The sequence below is a fragment of the Castanea sativa genome, chromosome 6 (assembly GCF_040712315.1).
Source record: "Castanea sativa cultivar Marrone di Chiusa Pesio chromosome 6, ASM4071231v1".
NCBI classification, from domain to species: domain Eukaryota; kingdom Viridiplantae; phylum Streptophyta; class Magnoliopsida; order Fagales; family Fagaceae; genus Castanea; species Castanea sativa.
Window position 1 is genome coordinate 47,793,823 of NC_134018.1, and position 23,214 is coordinate 47,817,036.

General features: G+C 35.6%; 2 protein-coding genes across 2 annotated transcripts; both read left to right on the forward strand.

Moving 5' to 3' along the window:
* Positions 1–706: 706 nt before the first annotated feature.
* LOC142638038 (enoyl-CoA delta isomerase 1, peroxisomal) lies at positions 707–1,778 on the forward strand. Its single transcript, XM_075812026.1, has one exon. It carries the CDS (start codon positions 803–805, stop codon positions 1,508–1,510), a length of 708 nt encoding a protein of 235 aa, XP_075668141.1. The 5' UTR covers positions 707–802; the 3' UTR covers positions 1,511–1,778.
* Positions 1,779–4,564: 2,786 nt separating this feature from the next.
* LOC142641784 (uncharacterized) lies at positions 4,565–22,552 on the forward strand. The gene is made up of 18 exons (XM_075816261.1): positions 4,565–5,154; positions 6,475–6,554; positions 8,711–8,761; positions 9,124–9,636; positions 9,739–10,000; positions 11,088–11,149; positions 11,697–11,870; positions 12,673–12,724; positions 12,817–13,101; positions 13,973–14,083; positions 15,401–15,592; positions 16,474–16,749; positions 17,404–18,015; positions 19,353–19,762; positions 19,855–19,915; positions 20,027–20,095; positions 20,980–21,646; positions 21,995–22,552. Exons 1-17 carry the CDS (start codon positions 4,858–4,860, stop codon positions 21,064–21,066), a joined length of 3,594 nt encoding a protein of 1,197 aa, XP_075672376.1. The 5' UTR covers positions 4,565–4,857; the 3' UTR covers positions 21,067–21,646; positions 21,995–22,552.
* Positions 22,553–23,214: the final 662 nt, after the last annotated feature.

Sequence of the window (23,214 nt, forward strand, 5' to 3'; positions counted from 1 at the left end):
TATTTTCGAGAAAAGAAAATATTTTTAGGTGTTCGGTAGCATTTTAAAAAATATTTTGAAAAATATTTTCAGGTGTTTGGTTGTGATCTTGAAAATATTATAGAAAATACATTTTCTACTTGTTACTCACATTTTCTCAGCCTCCAAACATATATCATTTCTCAATACAAAACAACAAAACCAAAAAAAAAAAAATCATCAAATCCGGTCAGAGAAGAACGAAGACACACACAGAGAGAGAGAGGCGACTAGGTTCGACGTTGAGGCGAGATCGCGCGGCGGAGGTGAAGGCGAGCACGATCAGACTGGGTTCATCAAAGATGACGCGACGATGGCGATAGCAAAGGTGAGATCACGCGGCGATGGCAAAGGCACGATCTCACCGGTGCGGGTTGGGGCGCGATCTCTCTCTCTCTCTCTCTCTCTCTCTCTCTGGAAAATTTCTATGTGAAGGTAAAATAGAGATGAAAATTGTTTTACAGGTAGGAAGGGGATATTTTACGGTCAATGCAAGTGATTTTCAGTTTGACCAAGTTTTTAGTTATTACTAAATACACGCAAACACATAAAATATTTTTTGAAATTTATTTACTCTCTAACCAAACGCAGCCTGAGAAAAATTCAGATTCCCGACATTTAATTTAAAGTAATTTACATCCAAATATGAAAATATTTAATAAGAAAATCCCAAAACGTTACCCGTCCCAAGGCCACGTCAAAGTTTGAACACACCAAAGCAACTTTGTCTTTGTCTCTGTCTCTGTCTGTGCGTGTCAGTGTGTGAGACAGAGAGAGATCAGAGATGTGCACGTTAGAGAAAAGAGGCAGGATTTTCATCCTAACGATAACAGGTTCCGATGAACACAGGCTAAACCCAACGCTCATGGACGCAATCCAATCTGCTCTACAACGAGTCCGAGCCGAGTCAGCCTCCTCCTCAGCTCTGATCACCACCGCCCAAGGCAAGTTCTTCTCCAACGGCTACGATCTCGCCTGGGCTGGCACCTCAAAAGCTCGAAGGGAACTCATGAACTCCAAGCTTCAATCCCTCGTAACCGATCTCATCTCTCTCCCAATACCCACCATCGCCGCCGTCTCCGGCCACGCCTCCGCCGCCGGCTTCATCCTCGCCCTCAGCCACGACTACATCCTCATGCGAAGCGACCGAGGCTTCCTCTACATGAGCGAGCTCGATATCAAGCTCGTGATCCCGCCTTGGTTCATATCTCTCGTCGACTGCAAGATCGGCTCGCCTAAGGCTCGGCGCACCGTCGTTTTGACGGCGGCTAAGATCACGGCCAACCAAGCCGTTGAATTGGGGATCATCGACTCGGCTCACGATAGCGTTGACGAGACCGTTGACTCTGCTGTGAGATTGGGCGAAGAGTTAGCGAGAAGGGGATGGGATGGACACGTGTACGGTCAGAATCGCATGCGATTGTTCGCTAAAGTTTTGGATGAGATTGCTCTTGACACCACTGAGAGTACTCAGACTCGATCGCGGATGTAAGCAAAACGCGTGTCGTTTTGTCTGTTTGTTATAAAACGGTAGTAAGTTAGTAACTGTGTATGTTGTCGTTCTGTGGTGCATGTATAATTTAACGACAAGTACTTGATAAAAAAAAAAAACCATTGATAATGACGTATCAAAAGGTTGTGTAATAAATTCAAGATTTTTAGTTCATTTAAGCTTAAAATTCAATGGCTTTTGGACTTTTGTGACAAATGAATGTATGTTGTTTACCTATCAAAAAAAATGAATGTATGTTGTTTGAAAACGAACTTACTTGCTTTAATTTTTCCAACAATGCGTCTGATCATGTTTGTTATGGGAAATTTTATGGTCTTCTTGGATTCCTAGTTGTACTGTTTTTGCTTTTAAAACATTGTTTGTTTTTTAACACACTTAAGTCAAAGTGACTGTTCATGCTTTTTCCCAATTAAATTCCGAGGTTACGGCTTCAAGAAGTGTCAGTCAAAAGGGGATGAAAATGGAGACCAAAGAGTCGCACATTTTATGTAACTAGTGGGAACATTTACACACACCAACTCAAATAAATGGATAAGAACCAGGAACCCCAACTGTTTAGCAGTTTTATGAGATGACGTGTTCTATTGATAAAAAAAAAAAAAAAGGATGAGAAGAAACAAGTTGCTAAATGCTTTTGAAATAAAGGAATAGATGGTTGTATGCAATTATGTATCATGTTTTTCGGTTTGGTATCTTGTAATTTTTTTATAGTTTATTTGGTTAATGTTAGAATAAATTTAAAAAAAAAAACAAAACAAAACAAAAGGCTCTTTAGTCTTTACTTTTCATTGAGAATATGTCTAACAATTTTAAATTACAAATGTAATGATGCACTTTGATTCCTAAACCCAAAATGTGAAAAGATCTAGGCCTAAAGAGCTTAATACAATGAATTTGTAGAGATTGAACTAGAGAACTAGGCTCTAATGAGTTAGATAATAATTATAGTAAACCCAAATGACAATAAAATAAAAATACATTGGTTTTACCCAAAGAAAATAGTTATTGGCACAATTTGAGGAGACTTGTTCTTATATATGTTATTTTGAATTTGGTTACAAGTCCTGTTTTTGGTGCTATAATGTTTTTTTCTCTCAAATCTCAGATCCCCCTTCATCATGGTGTCTCTCTTCCTAATATTTCCTACTTCCTCCCTCATCTCCACCTTCCACGTGTAGGTCAAGTGGTTGGCTTTGATCATTATCCCATCAGCACCTTCTTACAGTCTATGGGAGTAACTGTAAGGCTAAATATCATTGTTCAGGTATCACCTCCACATTAATGCAGCCAGAGAGTTAGTTGCAGAGCATTAGTAGTAGTAGCTTTCTCTTAGATATTTCTCAACTTTTATTTGTCCAGTTCCTTCCTGATATTTATTATTTTTAGTAGAATCGTCTAGAGTGTTGCTTTGAATAGCAGATCAAACCTTCTTACCTCTGTTTTGCTTAGCCGAGAAGGCGTTCCTCCTCGAATTACCTTCCCAGACATAATCATTTCGTAACTCATTGATTTGTACTTGTTCACTAACATCTACTTGTCCTTGGACTACTAAACGTCCTCGGACGAGGCCCACGGCCCAATGTGCACTACTGGCCCTGTCACCCCTACAACAACTATTTATATTTGCTTTATTCTTGAAATAACATATCTATTAAATAGTAGGTTCATGAATTATATGTAAGAGATTAAGTTTATTTATAATATTAGTAGTTGTTTCAATTTAGTCAGTAAAATTTCGAATGCTTCAATGTTATAATTGCCTTAGTTTACCAATTTTTTAATAAATTGAGTGATTCATTTTGTTGTCACTTTAATCCTTATAAATATGAGATTAAATAATTCAAAAGAAATGCAATTTATATATTTTCGATAGTTAAATTACTTTCTTAGCAAGTGGGAGTGAGGATATAATTAAATTGTTTAATTTTTTTTTATAATCTGAATTAGTAAAATTGGTAGTTTAGGGATGAGATTAAACTTTAGAAAGACTTTTCATTAATGGACAAAAGTCCAAAATTGTTATTGCCTAAAAAAAGTTAAAATATATTTTTTTCTATATTTAAAATAAGCCAAATACAGTTCTAAATTTGGTAATTCCCAAAAGTCCATAGTTTGAAAAGTGACACTATAGGTTATAGGATACCTTCAATGTGCAAAAAGTTTAAAAAAAAATTGTTATCATCCAACACCAAACACTTAGTGTATCCAAGGTAAGATTTGATTATAGTGGGTTCAAATCTCACCATATACATATAGTCATTTTCTCATTAAAAAAAAAAAAAATATATATATATATATATATATATATATATATATAGTCATTTACAAATAAAGAAAACGCATTGAACAATTTGTTATTTAAAATACACAACTTAAAACTCCAACATGCCTTCTAAAAAAAAAAAAACTCTAATATGCTGTAATAGCTTTATAGTTTAATTGGTACATTGTAATATTTTCAAGGAAAACATCCATGGTTCAATCCTTCCAACCCTAATTATCAATGTAAAAAAAAAAATTACAATATACCTCAATTAAGGAAGAAACAACCAATATTACTCTCGATAAAATCAAAAAAAAAAAAAAAAAACTACTCAACTAAGTTATTAAGAATTTATAACAGATTCCAAAATTTTATTATCCATTTTTTTTTTGTTTTGTTTTGTTTTGTTTGGGTTTGGATGTAAGAAGAAGCACTAGGGTGGCTCCCCTTTGTCTCCCCCACAAGGCCACAATCAACGGGCCCTCCAACGTTACATGTTCAAACGGCAATATTGTGATTCCTTCCGAGCTCTAGTAGTATTAAATTCAAGCCGAATAAGTACCTTTAAATCCCACATCAGACAGTCACACTCTCTTACAGCTTACTCAGCCCTAGATAGGAATAATTTTTCCTTCTTCTTTCTTTATTTTATTATTATTATTTTATTTAGGTTCCCAAATTGACCTTTTAAATAATCTTCGATGCCTCAATCTTAAAAAAGTGACAAATTCTAGCGCATGCCAGCTAATATCCCTCATAAAACTTCGCCTATACGTACAGCTAATACTCTCACTCCCGAAATTTAAGAACTCCTCTATCTTTCTCTCTCTAAATCTCTCTTTTGAGACTTTCTGTCTTTCAGTTTCACTTTCACACCAACGAACAGTTTATTCAATTTTCTCTCATAGTTTCAAATGTAGAGAGAAAACAAACAAAGAAACAAAGAAATACACTGTAAGAGAGAAACTAGAACCAGCTTTTTTTTGGTTTGAAGGGGGAGCGATTTTATTAAGCTCACCGCGAGATTCACTGAGATTTCCGTACCTCTCTCTCCTCGAAATCCATGTCGTCGACCTACAGCCCCGCGCGGAGCCCAGCCGGAAGCTCGCGGGTCCAGCTCGGCGGTCCCGGCGGAGTCTCGCGGCTGAGATCGTCGTCGCTCAAGAAGCCGCCCGAGCCGCTGCGCCGCGCCGTTGCCGATTGCCTCTCTTCTTCTTCGTCGTCTTCTCTGTCTTCGTCGTCCTCGTTGTCTTTGGCCTCCTCCTCGTCTTTCTCTTTCTCTTTCGCTTCCTCTGCCGCCACGTCGCACCACGCGGGTCCCTCCGCTGTCGTCGTCTCCGAAGCTTCCAGAACTCTCAAGGTTCGTTAAAATTTTTTTGGATTACGAGTATCGATTTGTGAATTATTTATTTATTTATTTATTTCGAGATTTGTTCTCTGCTTGGTTGCTGAGAAAAAAAAAATGGAAATAAAGAAGTTTAGGTCTCGTATTTGTTGGTTTTGTTTGTTTTCTAAATGTGGACAGCTCAGCTATAAAATGAACCAAATTAGTGTGCATTAAAAGCTTATTACTGAATTTAGCTTTCTTACATTTTGTTAGTTAACCAGAGGAATTTAATTTTATTGCTGAAATTGTCATTCTTCATTACGTGTAATAAAGTTGCTCTATGGATTTTTTTAGTTTTTTTTTTTTTTTTAATTTTTAAAATTTACGTGAAATTATTTTTGGAAATTGAGGTTAGAATCTTGCTGGCCTTTATTAAAAATGTTGCCATTTTTGGCGCTTGACTACCGTGGAGAGTTGAATTTAATGCTTAGGTTTGTTTGGATATATTTTTTGTATTTTGTATTTTTTTTTTGATAAGTAAAATGAGGCAGTGCAAAAATATTACTTTGTTAATTATTTATTAGTATTATTTTTGCCAATGAGAGTTTCGGAGTAATTCTAGGACCGCACACTTTGCTGCGCCCTTTTCCACAATTATCCGATGTGACAGATTGTGATTGGCTGTTTATTATTTTCACATGAACCCACTACTTTTTTTTTTCCCCACTACTCACAGACAGGCCACATTAGAGTTGTGGCGCAAAAGGGTGTGGTCCTATATATTTTTTCGAGCATGACTTTTGCCCTAGGTGTGGTAATTACAAGGAAAAATCCCTTGGGGGTGCCTCAAGATACTGGTTAGAGGTTTTGAATCCTGGACCTCATGGACCTCATTCTTTTGTAAAATTGTATTAATTTGATGCGGACTGGTTATAAAACAAAGTAATGTTCACTGATTGAAAGCATTGGTTATATGGTTGGGACTTTGGGATTAAACTGATTTCAGTAAATTTTTCATAGCATAAATTTATATAATTTGTATTGGCCTGAAAATGTTGCCAAATGTGGGTCTTGAGTACTGTGAAGAGTTGAATTTAATGCTTAGTTTTGTCTGCACAGAAGTCTTTTGTAAATGTTATTAGTTTAGCCCGGAATGGTTATAAAACACAGATATATTCTTAATATGGTTTGGGGGTTGGGGGGTTAAACTGAACTTAATAGACTTTTCGCAGAATAAAATTATATCATTTGTCTTGGTCCGAAGCAGGATTGATAAGCTGAGAACTATGGGTGTAGCTCATTGACCTAAAACCCATTTGATTGAGAATTCAATGTTGAATTTATCAATGGCAGGACTATCTGGCAAATCCTGCAACAACTGACCTGGCTTACAGTGTGATTCTAGACCATACAATTGCAGAGAGGGAGCGCAGGTATGTTGTAGCGATTTCGTTATTATTGTGTATTTGATTATACTCATTCCAGCTACACGGTTTGCTTAGTATTCTACATGTCTTTTAGGGCTTCCTTAATGTGAATGTTAGTCAATACAGAAAGTTATTAACTTATTGGTCATGATGATGAGGTACAGCTGTACCGGGGTCAGTGGTGCCATCTTTATATGGATTCAGTTGTTTCTTTGCTGTAGACAACAGCATGCAACTGAATATACCTGGAATTGAAATTGAGAATCATGTGATGATAAATGGCTTGATATAAGAAAAATGAGTCTGATCATCGTGTTTCTTGCTATATAGGCATATAGCTTGTTGATATAGTAACAGATTTTTATCAAATGGTTCAGGGTATTCAACATGAATGGCATGGTATCCTGGTCTGGTGCCATATTTATATGATTGAGATGTTCCTAACACATAGTACCTTAGTTAACTTAGTGTAATTGGAATTGAATTAGAAAGCATTGTGATGTCTTCTAGTAGAAAGATTCTCAGAAGTACTGGCTTACACATGTTTCTATAAGATTTTGTAATATTAAAGTAGATATGAGCTGAATATGTTACATGTTTTTACGGAAATGGACACAAATATACATACGTTAATGGCAGCCTTGAACTTACATTAAGGAGCTTTCCTGCATCAAACCCTAGCGTTTTACTTTTAGTATTGCAGACATAACATTTGAGTATGACAGGATCATACATGCTGGAAGGCTCACTAGCATGATAACAAATGGGTGAGCGAAAAAAGGCATCAAACCTTAGGGCTTTCTTGCAAGAAAAAAATAGTAAGAACATACAGCCAAAAAAAAGGGTGGGAGATTGCTAGGGTTGAAAGAGTGGCTTTAGAGCTCCATTTTTTATTTTATTTTTTTATATATATTTATATATGTGTTCTTTTTGTGTTTTTGGGGGGGGGGGGTGGGGGGGTTGAGGGGCTTTACAACTTAGAAAACAGAGAAGTCTCTAGCTCAAATGGCACTTGCACACCCCATGAGAATGGGGTGGATAGTGAGGTTGTGAATTCATGACCATGTATGTGCAATTTACCAATAACAAATAGAGAAATATGGAACGGTTGTTGTTTGAGTTGAGAAATCAGTGGTGAAGCAGAGCACTTTTTGAGAAGCAGAAAATTAGAATAACAGAAGATGCAAAAGGGGAGGAAGATAACCTGCCTAACAAACCCAAACACTTAAAACTCTGTCAATTAAAGGTGGATAATTGTTGAAAAATATACAGAATTTTATGGATTTTCAACTCTTAAATTCTTCCTTATCTTAATAGAATTAGAACGTTCAATTTATAGACTACTTAATCACCACATACACAGTTGCTTAATACTAAAGAAAAAAAAAACTTAAATACTTTTTATTGACTCTTAGATACTCGGTTGAAGATACCTCTAAATAAATTACAAGTAGGACACTGTGCGTGATTTCCTGGAAATTGCAATTCTGCCTCTGCACACCAAAACTGACTTATAACTCTCAATTATTTTTTTTTCTCAAATAAGAAACTGCTTTGACTATAACCTCATAGTGTCATCATCTTCAAAACTTTAAAACTTGTCTACATCTAATGTCACTTGTGGACTGCACACAAACTGTAAATTCCTAAATTGAAAGTTTGGCACAAAACCAAAGCAAAAAGCACCATTTCCCATTCTCTTTATGGTGCATATTTCACTTTATTGAGTCCCAGTATTATTGCACTTTAGTATATACTGGGTTTAACTAGGATTGATGCTTCAGATGCCCCCCATCTATCCCAAACTGAGGGCAGGAGCATTGCTTGCCTTTATTAGTGCTATATTGTAAAATGAAAAATATAGTATATTGGCTTTACGAAAGTGAACACTCACTCTACAACAGACGGAAGGGCTGAGACATCCACTTTTAGCTGGATGAGTATGAATTATCTTGTGCATGTGCATGCTCACCCTAGAAAATTTATTTCTATGCAGCGTTTTTGGTATATATATTATAGTTATGTTTTATTCAATGTGCAAAACTTGCTATTTGTGTCTTTTTCTATTTCTTGTGTTTGCTTTGAGCAAAGTATATTGGGTAATGTTTGTTACTACATTGACTCTTCTGAACTATATGAATTTTTTTCTTTTTCTGCACCAGCCCAGCTGTAGTCGCAAGGTGTGTGGCACTTTTGAAACGGTACCTTTTGAGGTATGTTCTTTATTTAGTCTGGTTTTCAATTATAGCCAATACTTGGTGCAACAGTGCGTTGACCATCCTTGATGTTCTGGCAGTGCTATTTTGTTAAAGTCATCTTTTCTTTTTTGGTGAATTGTTAAGTTGCCTTTCAAATATGCTTCTCTGCACACAAAAAAAAAAGAAAAAATAAATCTTTGATGGACTTGTTGATTCATTGATGTGGATTTTAGAAAACTTTCTTTGCCCTGCCTGAAATCTTTAAGTTGGTGGGTGCTTTCTGTCTTTCTGCTGGAATACCTGTTGATTGAGAAGCCATCTCTGTTAACCTGTACCTTTTGATTTTAGTAGTTTACAGTTCCTTCTTCTCTCTACAGATACAAACCAAGTGTGGACACATTACAGCAGATAGATCGATTTTGTGTGAACACAATTGCTGAGTGTGATACTAGTCCAAACCAAAAGGTGTCACCATTGTCACGGCCATTAGATCAACAAGCAGGTGCATCAGCAACATCTACAAATATCTCTCCTTTGCCTGTATCTAGTTTTGCTTCTGGGGCACTTGTTAAGTCATTAAATTATGTACGTTCCCTTGTGGCTCAACATACTCCAAAACGGTCTTTCCAACCAGCTGCCTTTGCTGGAGCTACATCAAGACAATCACTTCCAACATTGTCATCTTTGTTGAGTAGATCCTTCAATTCACAATTAAGCCCTGCAAATGCTGGAGAAGCTTCAGAGAAGAAAGATACTACTACGGTATCTGTTTCAAACTTACCAATCATTGAAAAAGTTGATGAATTAGTAGATCATGAATTTATTGCACATGATGTTCTGGAATGGCGCTGGCTTGGGGAATATCAGTCATCATCTTTGCCATTTGAAAGGTAATTGATGTTTTCATGTGTGTTTGGTTTAATTTGTGTATTTTAAGTTCCTTCTTTTTGCTCAAATAAGTGACTAGATTAATTGACATGTTTTGTATATAGTGAACGAGCCATGAATCCCCAAGACATGAGAACACGTAATTTTCTAGAAGTTGGTGCTGCAGCATTACTTGTAGGAGACATGGAAGCTAAAATGAAGGGCCAGCCTTGGAAATATTTTGGAACTTCTGATATGCCTTTTCTTGATCAACTATTGCAGCCTTTACCAGTGACAACAATTACCAATTCTGCGTATGCTAGGCCGCACTTGCGAGCAATAACAGCATCTAAACGCACTAAACAAGGCCCTCATCAAATTTGGCATGTTCTCTCTCTCAAAAAATTGCTCTGACTTGTTTGGTGCTCTGAATTATCGTTATTCTTTTAAGACTATTGCTCATAAATCTGTTGTACATCATTAATTAGTGTCCATGGATTTAATTGTGTTCTATAATGTGTTGGATCACCTAGCTAGGCCCTTGTCAAATTTGGCATGTCATCTCTCACATGATTGCTTTGACATGTTTGGTGTAATTTGTTTTTCCAATCATTGTTATTCTTTCCCTTCCTTTGATTGTAATTCCAGTCCACTTTGTAGATTAATGTATCTGATTTTTTTTGGGTCCTACTATATATTTTGCAGGACCTGGTTACCCCTGTGTCTAAATAATGTTGATGGTGTGAGTGCATTAACATCATGAGACTTGAGAGTGGTTTTTGTGATATATTAGTAAGGTGAGGGGGTGTTAAAAAAAGAAGTTCAATGAGGTTTGAACCTGATTCTGGTCATATGATTTTTACTAACTTATCCTAAAATGGGTTGTAGTATTGAGCATAGAACATTGTTAAACAAGATAGAGTGAGGTTTTCAATTTTGATCTTGTCTTTTAAGATTAAATATGTGCTTATTGAAATTATACACACACTGAGACACAGATTTATATGCATGTATGTATGCATGCCAAGAGCCTTGTAGCTTGGTGGCATTACCTGCTCTCCTTCATGCGGAGAACTAGGGTTCAAACCCCCCCATCCCCCATTGTTGTAGTTATTGAATTATATAAAAAGAAGAAGAATATATGTGCATACTATATTGATATGTTCCTGCATTTGAGTTGATGCTATTTTCTTTGGTTCTCTTCTTTGTTGCACATATGGTTGAAAGCATTTTTAACAATAAAAAATGAAAATTTGAAGGTGTTCCTTTTATTATGCACGTTGTTGGAATTGAACCTGTGGTAGTTGTGGAAGCAAAGCTGTCTTGCGGAGGCTTATTGAACAAATTTACAGATGGTTTTGGACCTACATAAACTAAATCTTCACATAAATTAAAACCAGAACTGTAGTTTAGTAAAAGAATTAGATCATATGACTACAATTTTGAGTATTGCACTTCCTAATTTTTCAGGGAGGATTCTCCTGTGAGCACATTCCGTCCAAGGGCTAAACCGCTCTTCCAATATCGTCACTACAGGTACAGTGGTCTTGTTGGTGATGCACTCAGCAATTTGAATAATACCTAAAGTATTCTTTCTTTTTTATTTATTTTTTAAATTCCCAGAGTAGCACAATTTTTCTCAATAAATTGTCAAAGTTAATTTTATCCTTAGTGCTTTTGAACTGGTTGTTTTCCTTGTATCTGCACCAGGATGATCTAGTTGTAAGATGATGTGTTCTGTTTTATATATATATATATATATATAATGAAGTTATATGTTTTGAATGTGAAGCTCAGGCCAACACTATACGACTTCTTTTGTTCACTATCACTTCAAGCTTGGTTTTGTCGTTTTTCATATAAGAGTTAACATTACTGTTGATGGATGAGTTAGCATATTTGTTGATGCTGGATAGTTGTCTGAATTTGTCATGAGGCACTGCTTGCAGCTTATGTGTATCTGAACAGGAAATTTAGATTATTAGTTTTATAAATTGTTATTTTTTGTTACTTATCAAAAAAAAAATTGTTACTTTTTTTTTTTGTTTTGCTCTCTCTTATCAAACATTTTGTTGTTGATCAGTGAACAACAACCTTTGCGATTGAATCCTGCTGAGGTATGCGACGTTATTGCTGCAGTTTGCTCAGAGACATCTTCAACAAATCTAATGACACTATCTTCTAAATTAAGTAATAACAGTCGAAAGTCGTCCATGGATGTGGCTGTGAGCGTCCTTGTCAAACTTGTCATTGACATGTATGTTCCAATGCGTTGGTTGGCTGGTATTGTTCAATATGTTCTTGATGTTTGACCTATGTGCATGTACATGTGTGCGCTATGCCTGGATAATTGATGGATGGATCCTGTATCCTGCTGTATACTTATGAAATTTGGTCGACCATCATCATTTTTTTGCATTTTTTGGAGAGTGACCCTTTGTGAAGCTTATTTCTAGATGATAATTTTGTTTTGGAGAGAATGTACAACTTAGAATATTTATAGACTGAATTCTGTCCATGAATGAATGTTGAATTATTTAAGTGTGAATATTTGCATGTTTTCACCCTTGATTGAAAGCCTGTGACATTCTAGAAATTAGAGAGATCTGATAATTATGTACAATGGTCTGTAGATATAAAAGACAATACTATGCAAATATCTCAACTCATATTTGTAGCCTTGAACTTTTCTTATTGTGTGTTTTGTCTTGGTTGTATGATTTAGATGGCCAAGTACTCAAACATAATTGTTATTGAGTCAAGAATTACTTCTGAAAAGTAGGCTTTGTTAATTATCTGTCCCAAATGACACTTCCTCTCTCCCTTAATAATGAGATGGGGGGTGAGGTCGTGGGTTCAAAATCCATTAAGTGCTTGTGAGTGTGTGTGTATGCCTGCATGTACATACAACCGCGTGGGTTTTAGTATCTTCGAAGGTTTAGTCAACTTTTTCACTGCTGGCCTATTGACGTAGTCCATTGGTTCATGTAGTTTTTTTTTTCTTTGTCGAATGGTATTACAGATTGATCATGGTAAAAGGTTATCGATTTTTTTTGCAGGTATGTTTTAGATTCTGGGACCGCTGCTCCTCTAACTCTATCTATGCTTGAGGTGATCCATCAACTATATTACTTTCAATGATGCCTTCTTGTTCATTTTGTTTGTTGTGTTTTTAGTAAAATATAATTTAAATTATGTTCCAGGAAATGCTTAGTTCTACAAAGCCGGCTTGCAGGGCTCGTGCTTTTGATTTAATTCTGAATCTTGGCGTCCATGCTCATTTGTTAGAGCCAATTATAACTGATGATGCTTCCTCAATAGAAGAAGAATATTCTCCAGAGTCTTATTTTGATAATGAAGCTCAACTGACAATCCATGGGAAAGGAGAGGAAGACTCTGTTAACAAGATGGGCACTTTCTCAGCTATTGATAATTTTGAGTCCTGGATTTTAAACATTTTATATGAGATACTACTTCTTCTTGTTCAGGTATAATTGGTCTGTCATCATATAAGGTGCCCTGCAAGGTTGGACCTAAAGAAAATTTCCTTTTCACATAACATCATTAAAGCAACTTTTATTTGCACTGATTTATCTTGAGTTTTCTTACTTTAAGGAATTGAACATTCTTTGGATGTAGCAATTTGAGGAGCGGATGACTTTAATTGTACTATGTGATTATCTCATTTTCTCTTCAGTAGTGCGACATGACATGCATTATGCAATTCAATATAGAAGTTATTTTAGTTCAGCAAATTATTGGATTTGATTTTCAAGCTGTGAGGAGCTTTGTAGTGGGGTAGTATTATGCTTTAGAAACTTGTAAGAGATTAGTAACTTGTTTCAAAACAGTTCTAACCTCCCATTTTGTGTAATTTTTGTTGTTGTTTGGTGAAGCTACACTTTTATTGGTTTTGTTCTTTTGGTTCATAAATTTGATTAAATATATTTCTAATCTATAGAATTGGGATGTTAAGAACTATTGGAGGTCATTGTTTCTTGAAATTTTGTTGCATTAGTTAATCACCAGTGGGATTAGAAGTATAAAAATGGTTAATTAATGATAATGTGCATTTACAGGTTTTGCATTTTAAGAAGACGGATTGTGAGGAGGAGTTGATTAAGATTTGGGCTGTACAGCTAGGGTAGATAAGAAACTTTAAAGATAAATAAGCATGCCAAATAGGAATTGGTGGGAAAAATGAGAGCAATTTGGTTTGGGGAACAAAGAAAACAAAGATATTTTCTTCTAATTTAATAATAAGTGTTGTCCTTATCTGCTCTTTGCTATATTTAATAAGAAGTGTTTCATGTTCTTTTTAGTTTTTTACTATCTCATACCCTTGATATTACTTCACAGACAGAAGAGGATGAAGAATCTGTCTGGGCATCTGCTCTAAGCTGTTTTCTTTATTTCGTTTGTGATAGAGGCAAAATCCGGAGAAAACGACTCAATGGTCTTGACATAAGGGTGAGTTGGTTTTTACTTCCTAGTTTTGCTTAAGCAATAGTTTCAGGGAGATTATATTTTGCATTTTCACTGCTCTAACCATTAGATTCTCTTAATAGAGTGTTTGTTCTGGGTGGGATGATTCAAGATATTTTGCTTTTGCTCTTGATATATGTTGCAACTGGTGCTTCATTCTTTTGGGGGTAGATAATTTTACCTTCTTATTCCATATTGATTTGACAGATCTTTATTAAAGTTACTTGTCTCCTTGAGGAAGTGCATTGTTCTTTTTAAACAAAGAGCTATGTGTTAGTTGTAGGAATAAATCACATATTCAATTGTGTCCACTCCTTTACAATGCCTTGAGGGTTCCATGTTCCTTGCTCTTCCCTTAGAACAGTATTTGGTGCTGCCCCAAGGAGGGTCTTTCTTTGCATGGACGGCAACATAGAGGAAGATCTTCACTTTTGATAATCTCATTAAGAGAGGCGACATGCTAGTAGGGTGGTGTTATATGAGCCTGTGTAGTGGGGAGACGGTAGATCATCTTTTGTTACACTGCACTTTTGCATTTGATATGCGGAGCTTCACTTTTAGATCTGTCGTGAGTCAGTGGGTACTACCAGAAAGGTTATTGAACTCGTGTTTTGATGAAGGAATTGGGTCAGTAAGCATTCCTCAGATATTTAGAATATAGTCCCGTTATGTTTGATGTGGACATTGTGAAGGAAGAAAATCATCATACGTTTGAGGATATGGAAAGTTCAGGGGCTCCAGTGGTGGTAGCATTGTTCACTAGATCTTTGTTTGGTTGGTCTCATGTGTGAGGTTTTACTATTGTTGATTTTTTAGATTGCCTTTCTGTACGTAATACTCTTTTTTGTAATTCTTTAGACTCCTTCACATCCAATTGGGTTCAAGATTTGGCCTTGCTTCTGACATGCATTTTTGGAAGGGGAATGGGGTCTGGTCCTGATATGCTCTCTGTATCATTTTTCTGCTTGGGAGGTGTTGTTTGTTCAGCCTGAATTACCTTGAATCAGCAAAGAGTACTAGACAAAAACTGTACAAACATTACTTATTTGGCTTACTAAATTCCTGGATTGAAAATTACACCTGTTACACTAGCTGCTCTTAGGAAAGAAAGTCAATTTGTTGAACAATGGTATTTTAAAAAGCTGCTCGGTTTGTGGAGTATGTGACTTGATTTTTATGCTTTTGCGCTGCAGTCTCCACTTAGACATTCAACTTTTCTGTTCTATTAACTATAAAAATTGGGCCTTATGTCAATAATTTTGAGTCTTAAGGATTGATATAATTTTCTGTCTCTGTTTTCAGGTTGTTAAAGCATTTATGGAAACTAGCAGGAAGAATTCATGGGCAGAAGTAGTTCATTGCAAGCTTATTTCTATGTTAACAAATATGTTTTATCAAGTTCCTGATGAACCCAATGAGACCGATTCAAGTACTCCAAATTTTCTCATAGACCAGGTTGATCTGATTGGAGGAATTGAGTTTATTTTTCTTGAGGTATGCACCTCATTTGTTATTATTTTGGATCCGTTAGTAAGATAAGAATGATAGGCATTCTGATAGGCAGATAGAGATAAAAATAACTTGGTCCTCTGGCATATGACACCATACCCTCAGGAATCAGCATATTGGGGCCAATAACGTGTATGTCCAACTTTATAACAGTGGAGCATTTTGCTATTTATCCTAGTAACTAGCATGTGTCACATTTGAAGAATATGTGCCAACTCTATAAACTTAGGGAGACTACTAAAATGTTGATGTTCTTTGTTTTTTTGATTTTTGATAAGGTGATGTTCTGAATGTTTAAAGTTTAAACAATCCTTACAGAAAAGTAATGGCTTGAAGAAATTGTAGTCCTAAATGTTAGCCACAAGAATACTTTCACACTGAAGGTTTTGTACTTAAAGATTGATGGCTGCAAGAAATTTTAAATTTTTATAATTCTTAGTTGATATTGTTTCTTATGTTGATTTAAGGAAATATTTTAATTAACATTCTGAATTTTTTATGGTGACAATTCAATGTGTCATTTATTATTGGATACTCTTTAATTTTTGTATCCTCTTTCTTAAAGTATGAGTTGTAAAATGCAACAATCAGTCAAAAGTTCCCATCTTTTTTCCACAATTTTTTTTTTTGATAAGTAAGAATGATATATATACGAAGGTTACTCTATGCCTGAAAAACACATAGCAACCCAGAAATACAAGAAAAAGAAAACAAATAGAAACAAGAGAGAAAACCAAACAACAAAGAAATTACAAAAAGAGAAGGGAACAATTTAAGTAGGAGTTTATGTAATATTATTTCTTTCCTTTTTCTACCAGAACTCAATTAAGCAAGTATTAATTTACTTAATATCTTTTGCAATGCAGTATTCTCTCGCAAACTCTAGGGAAGAAAGGAGAAATCTGTATTTGGTACTTTTTGACTATGTTTTGAATCAAATAAATGAAACGTGCATAGCTACAGGAGTCAATGAATATAGTGATGATGAGATTCAACCTCTTGCTGCCCTGCTCACCCTTGCAGATGCACCTGAAGCATTTTATATTTCTGTTAAACTTGGGGTGGAAGGCATTGGGGAGATTTTGAGAAGATCAATTTCTTCAAAACTGTCCAGATATCCCAACAGTGAACGACTAAATATGGTAATGTCTCAGAAGTGTGTGTGAAGTAGGTTGGTCTTTATATGGGGGTGTCGTGGGGTTCTTTTTGGAATTCTTGAAAGATCTTTTTTTCCAAGAGTTCGAAGTAATTGTTTGACAAGTATTATTTCTACTAATCACAAATGAATCAATGCACATTTATAAATTTGAATTTACACCTTATAAACACACATACACAAAGTAATTGGCGTGTATGCACTAGATACAGCTAGAATCTGAGCTTCCAGTCAACTAGACCAAAGCCAAATGTGGGGAGGTTGCAATCTGTTCTCTCTAGTCTGCTCGGCCTCTAATGAGTTCAAAACTTGACTTGGTCAGGTTATCCAAGCTATTGAGGCTTTAAGAATTGCTCAGTTTTGATCAGTCCTATAATCTCATTTCAGTGTTGGTGACTGTTCGTAATGTTTTGATTAGTGATATTTGAACCTAAGGCCCTATACCCATCAATTTCTCTTTTGGTTTTGTCTTTTGATGGACTTCTGCATTGGTAATCATTTTCTGTGCTTGCTGATATTCACCAGCTTTATATGGACTTCATATGTTCAGAATTATTTTCTTTATATGGGAATTTATATTTCATCACCATTTTTTTTCGCTTAAAGTTGCTGCTGTCTGATGTTCTTGCTGTTATTGCAGCTCTTGGATATTGTCATTGAGAAACTTGATACAATAGTAAGTTCATTCACTCATTTAGACAATGAGTTCTCCCATATGATACAGATAACCAAATCATATAAGTTTTTGGAAAGCATTGAAGATGTGGTTCCAAGAAATGGTGTCAGCATGAAAGCTTCATGGGCCACATTACATTCCCTTCTTCATTCAGAGAGAGTTGCATACCGCCGGAATGGTTACGTATGGTTAGGTGATCTGCTTATTGCAGAAATAAGTGAGAAAAAGGATGCAAGTATCTGGTCCAATATTAAAAACTTAAAGCAGAAAATTTCCCTTGCTGGTGATGCCAATTCTTCAGCTACTTCAGATGTTCCTTTGCCCATTTGCCTTTTGTGTGGGCTTTTAAAGTCAAGGCACAACTACATAAGATGGGGCTTCTTATTTGTTCTGGAGAGGCTTCTCATGCGATGCAAGTTTTTGTTAGATGAGAACGAAATGCAGCACTCAAGCAGCACTGATCCTGGGCATGTAGACAACAAGGGTCGTCTTGACAAAGCCAATGCAGTGATAGATATAATGAGCAGTGCTTTGTTATTGGTGATAAATGAAACAGACCGCATCAATATTTTGAAGGTAATTACTTGAAAAACATGCACAGCTTTTGACTATATATTATGTCTGATCCCGACATTATAGATACACTAGCATGTAAGATGTAACCCATCTGATACATGGGAGTTTTATTTATATAAAATTTATAAATAAATAATAATGTGGTTCATATAAATGTAGTTTTTGTTGTGCACTTTTTTAATAACTAATATGTTTAGCGATCAAAGAGATAATTGGTTCATTGAAAGAGCCAAGCGAAAAAAAATTTCATGAGGAAATATCTCATAGAATATTAATGATTTAATTAATAGTTAGTTGGTTAGATAAGAATATTAGTAAAGTTTTTTATTTTTTTTTATTTTTATAATAAATAAGATCTTTAAAGGAAAAACTGCACTTGGCTGAAATCTATGCCTTAACACAGTCATATTTTAGACAATTCTAGGGTTTTAAGATAGAGTATAAAAGAAGGATGGATATGAACTACCTAGGATATAAATTATTTTTGTTGGATGACCATACATTTGATACTCCCTAGTTCCTCTGTCCTGAAATTATAGTTTTTATTTTAGAGTGCGCAATATTTAAGGAGACTGCATTAAATACATTATCAAGTTTCATTTTTCTGTTTTCTTGTCCTAAATTGTACATCTCATTTGAAAATCATTTGTTTTTGCTTTGGACTTTTTTAGTACAACAACAACAAGCCTTAATCCCAAATATTCTCTGGACTTTTTCAGTAGTAGACAATAATTTTGGGATGTTTGGATGTTTAAAGAATAAAATGGTGATACCCAACTTTTACAGTATATTGACAAATAACTTTGTATGGACCAAGAATTATTTGTCTCTTTGCTCTTGGGTAATAAAAATTGTTCTAATACCATGATAATCTAATACCTGTTCCAAAAGTCTATATTTTGTATATGTTTTGATGTTTAAAGAATAAAATGGTGATACACAACTTTTATAGAATATTGACAAATAACTTCTTATGGGTCAAGAATTATTTGTCTCTTTGCTCTTAGGTGGAAAAAATTGTTCGAATACCATTTGATCTAATACCTGTTCCAAAAGTCTAAGCTGGCAGGAAATTTTGAATTTAAGTCACTTAACCATTATTTCTAACTGTAGAAAAGAATTTGGTTACTTTGGATTTTGACTAATATATTTGTTTCTAATAAATCAAAATTTAGTAGCTGAAGCAAGCTGGCCTACATCTGATTTATTTGAACTACATAGGGGGATTTGCTTTTGGTTTATCTGGATTATATCAAGCTTTCTATATGTACTTTTATAGTTTAGTGAAATATTTTTGTTTCATGTTTTTTAATGGGCATCTCATTGTTTTTTGTCAGATGTGTGATATACTATTCTCTCAGTTGTGCCTGAGAGTCCCCCGTGCAACTGCAATGCCATATATAGATGATGGGCACCAAAATGATAAAAGGAAAGAAACTGATAGCAGATTCAGCAATCCACTAGACAATGAGACAGCCTCAATGGCAGCACTTCTTCTTCGTGGAAATGCCATTGTGCCCATGCAGTTAGTGGCTTCTGTTCCCGCTGCATTATTCTATTGGCCACTGATTCAGCTTGCCGGTGCGGCAACAGACAATATTGCATTAGGTGTTGCCGTAGGTAGCAAAGGAAGAGGAAACCTCCCTGGTGCTACATCGGATATTCGGGCTACCCTTCTGTTACTTCTAATTGGTAAATGCACAGATCCTGCTGCATTCGAAGCAGTTGGTGGGGAGGAATTTTTCAGGTGATTACATTTCTTTGCAGCCTAAAATGTGTTACCCACTTACCCTATTCTTGAAATGCATTCAAAATTCAATGCACTTTTGTTTTTGGCAGGGAACTTTTAGATGATACAGATTCAAGGGTGGCATATTATTCTTCAGCTTTTCTTTTGAAGGTAAGAGTGCTTTCATTTTAATCTTTTTTTTCCCCCCACCAATGACCATGCACTGTTTATGCCCCTGGATTCAATTTGTGGCCAACTCATTTTAAGTTTCGAATTTTGCAGCGAATGATGACAGAAAAGCCTGAAAAGTACCAACACATGCTTCAGAATCTTGTGGTTAGAGCTCAGCAGGTATGGCCTTATTCAGTGAAGTTAATGTGTAATTTTGAACCTTGACTGTTTGAAAATACAATGGATACAGTATTCATTTTCATTAGTTATACATAAATATGTCAAACCTGCCTAGTTATGATTGGAGTCCATAATTTGAATTTGTAGGGGGGTCTAGTTTAGGCATTTTTCAAAGGGAAGCGTCAAACTTTAGTTCATAGTGTCTTGTTATCATATTTTCTTTCTACAAGAAAATGAGAACATTTATGGTTAGAAAAATTAATTATCTTGGCCATCATTGTAATTAACTGATTACTTCCTGGAGTAATGTTTTCTGAATTAACCCGTACTACATACTAGCATCTATACAGTTGTGGAATCACTTGTGAATATAGCTTTGCAAAGTGTTTTGAATGGACCACAAACGTGCCAACCTGTCTTCTTGTGAACTTGACCAGGAATTCTTGTGAATTGCCTATCCTGGATGTACGTATCATTTGCACATATTAGTAGATCATGTCATTTTAATTAGGTGTATTAGTAATAATCTGGTGTTGCTAGAAAATTCCATGTATATTTTTACTCTTTAATATACATGCTAATCCATTCTCATATGATATTCTACAAGTGCATATTTCTGTAAGAAATGAATCCTAATTTTAGATGGGTAATTATAACTAGTAAGATATCATTGTAAGGAAATCCATGCTTAAAGAGTAGAAAAAGGTGCTAATTGCTAATTTCTGTTTCTTTTTGATGTGCTACCTCATTATCTGTTTCTCTATTTTTTGTCATAATTTTGTTGAGCTATTTTTTGGATGAATGTGCATTTTTTTGGTAGAACTATTTATTGGATACTGTAGTGACGTCATTTTTTTTGTTTGCTATCTACTCCTCCTGTGCAGAGCAACAATGAAAAGCTGTTGGAAAATCCATATCTTCAGATGCGAGGCATACTTCAGCTGGCAAATGATCTTGGAACTGGGTTGTAATCTGATGGTGTAGTTGTGGAAGTTTTATTTCTTGGCTTGGAGACATGGCTGGGTGACTTGATGTTGCCACCAATAATTCTTATGATCTTACAGCGCTTGGAATTATTTGTGTGACTGGGATATACTTGATTGCGTTAGCATGCAAAAGAAATTTGAAATCTGAACCACTAAAGAACTATCTGGCAAAGTACTGAATTCAAGATTGGAGTATAGGTTGTGAGGTGACTCAGGTGAGCCCTGGTGATCCTTGGAATTTGTTTCCAGGATCTAGTTCATGCTCCAAGAATCAGCCATAAATGGCTACAAATTTTTGCACAGAGATATTAGAAAATGGTGAGCCACATTGAGTTTTGCTTCCCATACCTCCATCTCCAATACATGTATGGCATGATGTGTTAAGAGATCGCCCTTTGGTAAAATATATAAGGTTTGATGCTGAAGTTTAGGACTGGAGTTGCTTCATTGAATGTTTGCCAAAGCAGTTGTCCAGGAAATTTTTTGAATTACTTGATTCATTGGCATATATCTGCCTATCATTCTGCCAATATATGTTACATCAAGAGCTCGGGTGTATCTTCAGGTACTGCCATCTATCCTCAACTGAATGAATTTGGCATTTGTTTAGATTTACTCAACTTCTAGATTACCTCCGTCTGTTACTGTAATGGTTGGTAAATTTGCACAGATATCCTATTTTCAAGCTCTAACTTTTCTATGCATCTCAAAAACTTGTCTCTGTTTATCTTCCCAGGGTTTGAAGATTTCCCTAAATCCTTCTTTCACATAATGAAAAACGCATATAATCAGTTGGTCATTTAATACTAGGGTTCTTTTATAGCAAACTCATTTAAATTCATTTCAAGGCATACAGCAAGTGCTACCACATTGTCATTTGTACTAAAATATTTCCTATATTTGTGTGGAACAGTTGGTGTTTGTCACATTTGCAAGAGACTTTCTGGAAAATTTTGGAAGAGTATTTGTACAGAATCAGATTTCGTTTGAGCCTTTTTTTTTTTTTTTTTGTCATTCTTGAAGGCGACCTTTCAAACCATCTTTATTGTTTGGTATCCTGGGGTAATGATCTCAAGTTTGTGAAGTTTTAGAGTTTCATCAACTTGACAACAATGAGAAGACTCCAAAGTCCAAATGTTGTATTTTTTTAGTGGATAAGGCATCAAGAGGGTAGAGTTGTTCACATGGCTATCGGGGTTCATTAGAAGGGGCATTACGGGGTGTCTGTTTTTAGGGGCATCTCCTAAGTGTACCTATTTTTGTTTTTGGTTTTTTTCATTTATTTTTTATTTTTCGACTTTGTAAATATGCATCATATTTCTTTCTCTGTCTCTATCTCCCTGGCGATTGTTGTAAAATGGCTGTTGAGAAATTTGCTTCATGTATGTTTTAGAGTTTAAATGGCTCTTAAAAATTTTGCTACATGTATATCTTTAGTGTTTGATTTTAAATAGAAGTATAAAGTTTCTAAGCTCTTCAGGCTCTTTTTCTTCTTTGTTGGGACACTTGTGAAATGTGAGTAATCGGCTCTTGCCTGCAACGCAACAAATAAAATGCATGTGCAGTGACCTGAAGTTATACTTTGGTTGTGGGTTGGGTAGCGTGGCGCCATCAATCCATAATTTCAGGAACTTGACGTTCTCTCCTCAACAATTACAAGTCTGAAGTCATACTTAGGTTGTGGATCTAGACTTATTGCCTTCTTGTAGCACTAATAAGCAGGCTACATTGGTCAAAGAGCCTCTGTGACATTGTCTGATCTATCTTTACGGGAGGAACTTCGAAAATATGGATTCTCTTCCAACTTTTTTGTAAACAAATAAAAAGTCTACGTTGGATTTGTGAGACCATATATCACTCTCTCTCTCTCTCTCTCTCATTTGCTTATGTTATGCACATAAAACCCATAACAATGTGCTATGATAGTTTAGGGGGGCATTGGACACGAACTTCTGTTCCTAAGTTTGAATTTTAGCTTACTGCTGCTCTGCCCTCGTTCAGTTACCTAACCTGTCTGGAAATCCCATGAAAATAAAACGTAAACTTGTCACCAAGAAGACAACTATGCATTGAGTGCGGAGCAACGGTAAGCCTCGGGGAGTATCCTTGGTTGGTATAGAAAAAACAAGCGAC